An 11,279-nucleotide genomic window follows, 5' to 3' on the forward strand; every position below is an offset into this window, starting at 1 on the left:
TGTGTGTGTGTCTGTGTGTGTGTGTCTGTGTGTGTGTGTGCCTGTTTGACTACACACATGCACAGACACAGTGTGAACCACTTAAGCGTGTTGCACTGAAGAAACTATGAGGCGTGTGTTTCACGACATCCTTGTCATTCTTGGCCATGGCTCCACAACCGGCGTTGAGGTTTCAACACCTCGTTTCCACGGCAACCATTGACTGACATCTAATAGAGTAGCATGAGACATGTTGCCACTTTCTTATTATGTTCAGCACATTCAACATTTTTGTTGTTGTTTGGAGAGTTTTAATGAGCATTTTCACACATCTGTTTATTTAGCTCTTTGCAAACCTTGGATGGATGGAGTGTCAGCAATTGGCTACTACTGTGAACCAGCGAGTCTATACTTTATGCATGCAAGTCCTGACTCATAATTCTAATGAGTTCATCCATGGATACAAATGGACAGTTGTGCTGGATGATGATGGGACAGATGTGAGGTCACTGTGACCTGATCCCTAGACCTTTGCTGAGAACCAATCCATTCATTCCTTGATGCATGCGTGCTTCTGTCACATATCATTCACACAGAACGTCAGGGCTGGACAACACAAATACATAAGAAACATAATGAGCCCAGATGCTGAGTGAAACATTACTAATAACGTAACATTGTTGTTGTAATGAAGTGATCACTTTATGCATTCTCTGAAAGCAACCTGATATTATGTATGACTTGAAATCTGGTCTCTAGAGACACTTGAGACAGATTGACTTGTCAAGGAGATGAGGAAGCTCAGGGAACAATAGAGGGAGGTCAGTGATAATGAGGAGGAGGTCATCAATGCTTTTCTAACATCCATTCACTTAACAGCTTTGTGAGACAAAAGCCCCGTTGTCAGGTTCACAGCACAAACAGGGGCAGTAACATAGAGGCAGCGAGTGAAAAAAGGGGCGTCTGAACATGGATGCTAGTTTATGCTATACTGTAGTTGTTTTCGCTTCATTCATTTACAAATGAGATTTAAGGATCGATTGGCAGCAAGAGGCTTATAAAAATAGGCTGAGGCTGTTCTTACTGTAGCAGAAACAGATTAGATGAAAGTGGTGGATAAGAGGAGTAAGAGTCCAGACAGAATGAGGAAGCTCAGGGAACAAGAACGAGAACATGAACTATGCTGAGGTGAGTGAGGAAATAAAGCACAGATTTCATCAGAGCCTAGGAGAGAAAACCTACACATCAGTTTCACTCTATTTGACACCTTAATTATGCCCCACTGGCTTAATTTAAGTGTCATGGATGGTTAGTGTTAGAGTTCTGCATTTTTGTCACACACAGGCAATTTACAATGTCTTCATTCAGATTAAAATGCATATGGTGGGATCAAACTAGTTATTTAACTAACTAACTAACTAACTAACTAACTAACTAACTAACTAACTAACTAACTAACTAACTAACTAATGCTGCTCTAAACTTAGAGTAATTATCACTTCACACTATCACATCGTTGATTTATTTAGTAACATTTTAATGGCAGATACTGATTCTCCTAAACCTGCATTTATGATTCTCCACACAGCCACACTGTTGTAGCTCGGGAGGAGGCCTGACATTGTTCTGCTCAAATATTCACTGACCCCCCTAAGTAAGATGCAGCCTTGCAGCGTATGTCTATAATCATAAATGTCACTAGTAATTTCACACATATGCAAATCACATATGCTGAGGGCACTGCTGAACCTCCATACAACCCCAGATGCCTTTTCATGTTTCATTGATAACAGCCTGCATGAGTTTTTTGAAGCTCGACCACAGCCTCATCTGATCACAGAACATGTTTCTGTCATCTTTCAGTCATTTCTGGCTACAGTGATGTGTTGAATGACAGCAGTTTTTCAAAGTACTCCTCATCCCATGTCCCATTTGTCTGAACCATACTGATAACATGAGGAAATTAGTAAATGGACATTGGACAGGAAACAGAAAGAGTGTGTAAGTACAATAGGTTATTTACATGATGTACACAGACTGTGAGCAGATGAACTCCAGCAGCACAGTGGAAACTGAGGATTATTAGTATTTGGGAAAGCCCTCATGGAGAGAACCCTCCTACCCCCGCATAAGGTGTGCCGTCCTGAAAGTCGGACAGCAGAAGATGACAGGTGAAAGGCTTGACACTGCAGGGGAGCTGACAAGCGATGTCAGATAAGTAGAAAAATCCAGGAGAGGAAAGGCCAGTGAGCCTGAACAGCCCTCAGCCTTGGAGGGAGGCTGTCACCGTGGATTCAGGTGAGAAGCGGCGTCTCTCTAAAACGATGTGAGCGTTCAAACCCTGCTCACCTGTTCACCCTGCGAGCCCGCGCCCCCTTCAGACAGCTGCTCTCCTTAACTCAAGGTTAGCCACAAGAAAAGGCCACGCAGATGGTGCCTCCGCAGTGGCAGGCGAACTGCAGCTTAATGCACTTAAAGGTCACTTTTAACAGAGGGAAATCGTGCCTACAAGCTGCTTCCCCAGCTGGTGTGAACACGGCGGCTTTTCAACAGAATTACATTCCGCACATTGGACATTTCATCTCCTGCAACGTGGACAGCAAAGAACACACGCATACGTTTTTTTTTTTTGTAGCTAAATGGGGAGTTTTTCTCAGATGGACATAGATTAGGGAGGGATTTTTAAATGCTGCTTATAACATGAGATGCTAAATAAGGTGGAAAACGTTTTACCTCAATATTATGGGCTCTGGTTTTAATATTCACTATACATAAATGCAGATGTGTACAGCTGCTGCATACAGTTTAAATTCTGGACTGTCCGCCTCTTTTTGTTTGCTTTTAATTCCCAAACTAATTCCAGAGGTCTGTTTGTTTAAATTCCTTTATTGCGGGAAGGAAACAAGTGGATTTTTCAAAAATAATACATTTCAACCGAACACTATAACAAACTGGGCCCATAAAAGAGATCAACAAAAGAAAAACAAAGTATCTCTAAATAATTGAGCAACATAATCAAAAGCTGGACAAGGACAACTGATTCCAAGAACAAACACAACAGGGAACATATATAATGGCTAATCAGGCCATTAAAACACACAGAACACATGCCTGACTAAACTCAGTGAAAGACAGAAAGAAGTGAAACAAAGTGTGAAACACAACAGGTAAATCAGTAAATTATAAACAATAATCAAATTAAGCCAAACAACTACATTATATTGAATATCAATCAAATAATAATTCAGTACAATAAGGAACAAAGCAAACTAAACCAAAACCTAAACTCTCCCCTTAATTCCTGTATAAAATGGGCTAAATGGGCAAACTAAATGTGCATGCTATAAAACTAAACTCCTGTCAATATATAAAGAAATACAGATGTTTTAAATGAGACCAAGTCTGTTTACTAAAAATAAACCAAATACAAGTAATCAAAGTGTTTAAGTGAGCTGTGTGGCAACACATGTAGCCATCGCATGAGCAAATTGCAAATGTTGAACATTCAGTGGAAAAGTATAAGGAGGTGCAATGGCATTAGTTGAAGAAACCTGTGGATGTGACTTTGTAGAGCGCTTTATTTTCCTTGCATTATTTTGTGTTTCATCACTGGCTGCTCATTGTGTCTCCCTTTACACATTCTCACGGGTTCAGCCCAACACACCCAAGTTGCTGCTTAGTTACACCAGTAAGTGTGATGCAAGTCCAGTCTTTTGCATAAGCTGTTACAGTCTCTTGACTCCAAACAGATGTGTTTGTGCTGACATGGTTGGATGTTTCTTCCATAGTCATGTTGAGCCTGTTGTCCTGGAAACATATGCTCAGTTCTAAAGCTGCCCTGGAGCAGGTTTATTTCCAGTCCGATTTCAACCGTGTCAGAACAGGAAGCTTCTCCATCTTCATATGAGCCGTTCTTAGTCTTTTCTCAGAATGCAAATCACTACTTCCTTATCCCCTCACACAGCCACCTCATCTACCACTGAACCGACCTGTCACTTGCAATTACCTTTAAATCAATTTATGCCCTTGCTGGGTCCCTATACGGGACCTGATCTGACTCATAATTAAATATATGCATTCTGCTGTTAATAATGGATTCATCCTGTATTTAACGGTGTCCAGCAGTCCACTTTATTTAGCAATGCCAGTGGTCACATTAGCAAATGGTTCCTGTGTGAGGAAAAACATAAAAGCCATTGTTGCTTCAAATCTTCTCTGGCTTATTAAAAGCATTAAAAACTTCATCTCCAACAGCCTCAGTGGCCAAGAATCACATTCATCCATCTCTTCATAAGCGGTGACCTACCCTACCTTGTATTTCTTGGCACATGGGAATCAGCTGTGCAGTTTTGGAAGCACTCCACAGAGCTCCGGTTAATATTAAGGTGAATGAAAATGTTTGTGCGAGCAAAGTTGCTCCATGAATAGATCCCAGACATTTGCTCATCCAAAATTCAAGCACAAGTCCATTTGAGAGAGGTGTGTTTTGATAATTTCCTTGTGTATTCCCAAATGATGGGGTTGATGTTTCTGTGAGAGGTGATGGTATTTCTACAGAAAGCAGGAACTCAACGGTTTTTAAGTGACATGGCTTGTGTGTGTGTGTGTGTGTGTGTATGTGTGTGTGTGCGCATGCAGTTGGCAGGAGCATTTTCCACTTGGATAGTGGGAAAGAGAGCACTTCTTAGCCCGAGGCAGTAATATGGATCTGTTAGACTCCACCACCTGCTCTAAAAGCTTCCTGAAATAGATTTCCTTCCATCAAGGTGACATCTTGACCTGATCTGACTTGTGAACAGAGATGTATGAGAGTCAGTGTGTTCCCACAGGTTCCTCTGTAGGATGACCACTGACCGGCCCTGACACATTGGCAGTGGCAGCACAGACATACAGTTGAACTCATTTTGCAACTTTGGTGCCATTTTCCACAAGCTCTCCACCAGTCTCACACACTAGCTCCTTGCAAGGCTTTTGCCTGGGTTAGTAAAAGCATTTGCCTGGGGAGTAAATCAAGATGCGAGAGGCTTTTCCATTGGGTTTAATTCTGGCTGAATATTTAGTGAACACTTGGTAAGCTCTTTGTTTGCTCAGTCAACATAAGATGCATGAATCCTGCTGAGATGAAAACGGATCAAAATCATATAAATCTCTCTTATTTTTCTGGCTGAGATCAAAAAGAAGCGTGAAAGTTAAGTAAATCTAGGATTTATTACAAAGATTGATGTGAGGGATTAGGATTAGCTGTTTTGTTCTTCTCCAGTCCTTTGTGAAGCGCATTTGCTATACAAGATGTCAACCACATAGTGTGGATGTGGACACTCCCAAGTCTATAGAGATTTTTCACCCAGTTAAAAAATGGTGGCGGTAGAAATTACATTCTTTACTTTAGTAGAAATATTTCTACAAGTACTGTATCAATATGAGGAAAAAGCATTAAGTATTAAAAGCAAAAATAGTGTATGTGTGAATGTCAAAATAAAGAGACTGTGTGAAAGAAAATGATGAAGGACAGTGATTGCATATTGAGAGCTTTTTCCCTGCCCTCATTGTGGGAGGCGAGGATGGATGATTGTGCGAATCGTGACTGGAAGCATTAATAAGAAGTTCAGCTTCAACCATTAGCGGCTGCTTGTGTTGCACATGAAAAGGGTCTGAGCTCGGAGAGAGGCAGAAAAGAAAAACTTGTATTAGGCCGCATTGTGCTGTCATGAAATCTCTGTTCTCACCTCAGAGCCACGCTTCTCTGACTGAACTCTCATTTTCATCCCAGTGTGCAGCTCCGGGTCTTACTGTGCACCCAGCGGGGGGTCTTTCCATCGAACCTCCAGCTGTCACGTTTTCCTTTCACTGTGATGGTTTCTAATATTTCACAATACAGAGATGTTGGGCTTGACAGACTTCAGCCTTACAAAAGAAAACATGGGTGTATGTTTGCAAAGTGCAGGCTTGATGCTGTTGGGCAAGCTTTGTTTGTTCCCTCTCGTCTTGGGGCTATTTTCTTCTCTAGTTGTTAGTAATTAATAAATTGACATCTTAAATTGGAGTGAAACTCTGAAAAGAAAGAACTGTTCCCCATGATTGTAGGTTATCCTGGTCAGACAGGAGTAATCCATGTACCATTATGGATGAACATACCCAAAAAAGCCATCTGTTGGGTACACCTACAGGGCACACATATTCTATGGAAACAAAACTTAATCAGTGCAATGCAAACTTTGGGGTCAGTCTTTCCCACATTATAAAAACAGGAGAGTTGGATCTAATGTGAGTTCAAGCATCAAGAAACAAGTTGGTTGCACATATTTAACCAAAGCTTTTACAGTATGGGTGGAAATAATCATTTTATTAATTTGATAAAACTGACCTTTTTAGGGAAGGTCATCGTTTTGTTTTGAAAAGTTAGTTATCAAAGCTTTAACTTAGATGCCCAGACTGTACACGTGTACCTAATAATGTGGCCAGGGATCATCTGGGGGGAGCATTATGTTAGAAAATTTTAATCCTAAATCGGGAGCAAGTTGCCTGTAGCCGTTTCTAATGACGAGAACAAACGAGTCTGATCTGAGCAAATACGTAATGGAATTGGTATTTTAAGCTAATATGAGGCTCCAACGGTCTGACTCAATCAAATTAAGTTGTTCTTCTGTTCTTCTCAAAGTTGGAATAATACAGGAAAAAACAGTCTAATAGTGGCATAACTTTGCCAAACTAAACATTCCTTGCCCTTCTGACATGTTTGCCTTTGTTGTTTAAGCCAAACACTCACTGGATGCCACTCTTTATATTACCATTGTAACTCATTGGTATTCTCCCTGTGATGCTTCAAAATGTCTTCTGGACAACAAACCTTCTGCTCATTACCTCCATCATCTAGGGAGCCAGTCTTTTTTCAGACACCCACTACTAGCCTTTATTGAACATTACACATCACTTCGATAAAGCATTGCTTTAAAGTTTGACAATACAGCAGCGAAGGTCCTGGTTTGGTTCCTGTGAGTTTATCCAAAACACCTCTCACGCTGAACCCTGCCCACAACACTAAAACCACCAGGTGGTGGTAATGCAGCAGCAGATCTGTAAATGCTCATAGTCTGTGAAAGACAGTTTTGGAACTTCTAAGTTCTTTCCGCTACTGTTGTGAAGCATCGAAAGTAAAATGTACTGTAGGTACCCGATAGCACTGCCAAAGTTTTACCCCTGGGGTTAGGGTCATATTTAAGCCAAAAAAAGACCTCAACTCAATCAATTAATCAGTCTGACCTTTTATTGTAGAATAACTTTATTTCTACTCAGGTCAGCAGAACAGACCAATAGTTTAAAGTCTGGATTTGTTGTGGGATCACAGAAAAGCTCAAAAGTCCAGGCTGTCAAATAGAATAGAAATCTTTATTGATCGCAACTGAACACAACACCTGAAGGAGTGTGAATGAAGGCCATTGTTTTTGTTCTAGGTTATATTATTTAGCAATCCAATAGAAACATGAAAGTTTCCAGGTTGTTTAATTATTGACAGATACATGTTTAGAATAACATTTAATACAACATAAGACTTCCTAAAGTTGTGATTGTGAGTGAATGACACCAATTCTTTCCACATGCAGGGTAGGCCACAGCATTATGAAGACCAATGATCATTTTATAATTGATATTGATGGCCTACATAAACTAAATATATTAGAACATCATTATACCCATTGTGTTTTATATAGGGACTACCACTCAGTAGACTTGCCCAGGAGTAAAGCTGCATGAAGAGTTGTCCCTGTGCTGTCATAGCGTTGTGGCTAACTGACATCACTTGATTTCCTACAGTTGGCAGAAACAATTAAATAGTAATATCATACCTCCACACTTTATCACACATCCTGGCTGAGCTGCTGACACAGAGTAAGCTGTTGTACAATATGAGGTCAGTCAAATGAACGGTATCTATCCCACCACGACCGTGTCGTCATCTGGAAACTCATAGTATGGAACCTCCAGGTTGAGGGGAGCAGGGCCTTTCCTGATGCGACCAGAGGCATCATAATGTGAGCCATGGCAGGGGCAGTAGTAACCGCCAAAGTCTCCAGCATTGGCGATGGGCACGCATCCCAGGTGTGTGCACACCCCAAGGACGATGACCCACTTAGGGTTGATGACCCGGTCCTTGTCATGCTGGGGGTCCCGCAGCTCACCGATGTTCACAGAAGATTCAGTGGCAATCTCCTTCTCAGTGCGGTGGCGGACAAACAGGGGCTTGCCTCTCCATTTGAAGGTCATGTTCTTGCCTTCAGGGATGTCAGTCAGCTTAATTTCAATTTTAGACAGGGCTAGGACATCAGCAGAGGCGCTCATTGAAGAAACAAACTGAGTGACTATCGTCTTGGCTGCGTAGACACTGACCACGGTTGTGGCTCCAGTGAGCAGGTAGGAGAAGGCTTTTCTAGACTCACTGCTCCCCTGCGAAGACTTGGTGGGGTCGACCACCTCTGGGCGCCTGTAGTCAGAGAAATCTGGTATCCTGATGTCTGTGTGCGCAAATCTGACCCCGGCACAGCCTGCAGACAAAAACATGGGTTGTGACTCAAACTGATTAAAATAAAAAGGGAGTGTCTGGGGATCATAAGAGTATAAAAACTTAATATTGATAATAATAATAATATAATTATTATTATTCTATTATTATTATTATTATTATTATTGACATTCGTGTTAATACTTTCTTTATAATAACAATCTAGTTCTGACATTATATACAGTGGAAAGGTTCTTCAGGTTGTAAACCTGTGGGTGGGGGGTAACTCAGAGAAAGCTCATAAATACAATGTTAACCAGTAGCCATTTGTAACCTTTAAGACCATTTGTTTATTCTGTTTTGATGCAAAAATAAAAAGCAAAACTAATTCTGCTCTGACATTTATGAAAGAAAATTGCAATATTAAAACATGTAATCTCCTCTCAAGGTAAAGATATTTCATAACGCAACAGAGACGGAGTGACGGTAAGAGAGAAAACATATCAATGTACACCATAAAAGAGATTCCGCTTTGTCAAAAACGAGTTGTAACATAAAGTTCATGAACAATATTTAAGTAAGCAATGTCATGTGCACTTTAACCACAATAAGAGCTGGTATAAAAACTAGAATGCAGTGCATGACAGCAATATAACATTAGGTCCTTAACTGCGGCCAAACACACTAGACTGAGCTGTTTAGATGCAACCAGGTCTGCATGATGGTCAGAACCAGCAGTAACAACAACCCTATTACACAACTGGGTTGAACAAAGTGCTGTACAGATCAGAGAATGAGATATAAAACAACATAATAAAAATAAGCACGAAAGTATAAAACCGAATAGCAATTAACAATGAGCAACAAACTAATAAACAAAATAATGTCAAAACTCTGTGTCAAAAGCCAGGAAAAACACAAAAAGAGATTTAAAAACTGGCAAAGAGGCCTGTCTGACAGCTCATCCCACAGTTTTGGAGCTGCCACCACAAAACCTGTCCGGTCTGAGCTTCCATATAGATTTTGGTATACTGATCTGAGTGACTGAGAAGGAACATATAGAACGTAGGAGTTCATAGGACGACAGCACCATGGCAGTCAGTCAAGTGAGGATAAAATGAGTGTAATATGCTCATATTTGAGAGAAACTACTTCAATTGAAAGTGTTTGATTTGGAGAAATGAGTTCAGCTAAAACACACATAACTTAAAAAAAGGAACTTCAATTAGATGCTATTTCACAATGAGTTATTAGTTCATTAGTTATCAAATCATGCAGAACCATATATACTTGAATTTAGTTAAAAAAGAAATTATAACGCTAACAACACCCAATAGAGAGATTGAAATCAGTCAAAACTCATTAGGTCTCATTTGTACAACCAGACTGGCTGTGGATTAAAAGAACAGACCCCAGAATTAAACCCAATTGAAAAGTTGGAAAGTATTCTATTTTGTTACCTATTAAATGGGTTACTATTATGTCCTTCTGTTTAGACTCTGATCCCTTAAAATATTTTTGATGATGCACACTTCGCATTGAATAAGGTAGAGATATGTAGGGAAACACGGAGTAACTTTTCAGCCACTATACACGTCACGGGGTGGCAGAGACACAAAAGCTCCGAATAAGAGTCGGTGTCGTTCTGTTTACACTGATACTCACATTCAGATCCAACCTGAGATTGTGTTATCAATCGCAAATACACACTGAATTGCGTCTCCTGAGAGGCACCGTTCTACTTCAGTTTCACCTTAGACGTGGGCCGCTCTTGAGCAGATTTAGCTAACACAGGCTAAGGGCGCTAAGCCAACTTCGGTTCAACTAACCGGGTAGACTTCCTCAGACAGACGCAACAAGTCAACACGGTCTCTATTTGATTAGTCTGCACAGGTTAAAATACCACAAACAAAGCTAGCTAGCAGCAAACGCAGCGAACCGTTGACTTACCATTGATGCTAACTGTGACAGCAGGGCCCGTCTTTGGGCTTTGACCGCTTAGCGACTCGCGGCACAATAACTTTTTCTTCGGATCCAACAATATCTTCTCTCCCTTCAAAACAACTCCAGGCACCAAAGCTTTCAGGGGAGTAGCCACTGCAAAGGCAGTAGCCTGCATATAAGGGGAAAAAGCCCCTGACCGGGCAGTGAGGGACATCATGTCTGCTGCTAACCGCTGCTATTAACGACCTTGTGTGCTAAGACAGAGTTGAACGACGTGACGTCATGAGTACGTACCGACGTACATGTCATGACGTTACGTAAGACTGTCTTAGTTCTGAGAGTACCTCACTATTGAGTTTCGCTTTTCTGTGGATGTATGTGTATATGTACTTATTTATTTAACTTTATTGCAAAATAGAATTACTATTTATCAACCATTATCTAAACTAGTAAAATAAATAACTACGCACAAAATATAGATTTAATAAATACATGTTAAAACATGTTATGTGAGCGCTATGTTTATGAGTCTCAAGAATATTTAAATGTTTTTTTCGGATTTTCAATTTTATCTGAAGTGTCTTTAAACGAATCCAAGTTTAATTAAGTCATCAATAACCTGCAAAGATTTCGTAAAGGGTAGATTGCATAAGGCGAGGTCCCGTAATAAGCATATATATTGTAGATTTTATAAAGCATATAAAATCCCTAAAAAAATAAAACTATATGTATATATATATATATATATATATATATATATATATATATATATATATATATATATATATATATATATATATATATATATATATATATATATATATATATATATATATATATATATATATATATATATATA

The 11,279-nt window shown here is 40.0% G+C and overlaps 1 protein-coding gene across 1 annotated transcript; it reads right to left on the bottom strand.

Annotated features, from left to right (window-relative positions):
• Positions 1-7,344: 7,344 nt before the first annotated feature.
• Positions 7,345-10,696, bottom strand: LOC114852558 (cytochrome b-c1 complex subunit Rieske, mitochondrial). The gene is made up of 2 exons (XM_029145055.3): positions 10,427-10,696; positions 7,345-8,519 (listed from the first exon to the last, which is right to left on the bottom strand). The coding sequence occupies exons 1-2, from the start codon at positions 10,635-10,637 to the stop codon at positions 7,909-7,911; spliced, it is 822 nt and encodes a 273-aa protein (XP_029000888.1). The 5' UTR covers positions 10,638-10,696; the 3' UTR covers positions 7,345-7,908.
• Between the last annotated feature and the right edge of the window lie 583 nt (positions 10,697-11,279).

Source organism: Betta splendens, chromosome 3, assembly GCF_900634795.4.
Source record: "Betta splendens chromosome 3, fBetSpl5.4, whole genome shotgun sequence".
NCBI classification, from domain to species: domain Eukaryota; kingdom Metazoa; phylum Chordata; class Actinopteri; order Anabantiformes; family Osphronemidae; genus Betta; species Betta splendens.

Coding starts and splice junctions, on each gene's coding strand:
- LOC114852558 (XM_029145055.3), bottom strand. CDS start 10,637: ATGATGTCCCTCACTGCCCGGTCAGGGGCTTTTTCCCCTTATATGCAG. Junction 8,520..10,426: donor TGTCACAGTTAGCATCAATG/GTAAGTCAACGG, acceptor TTTTGTCTGCAG/GCTGTGCCGGGGTCAGATTT.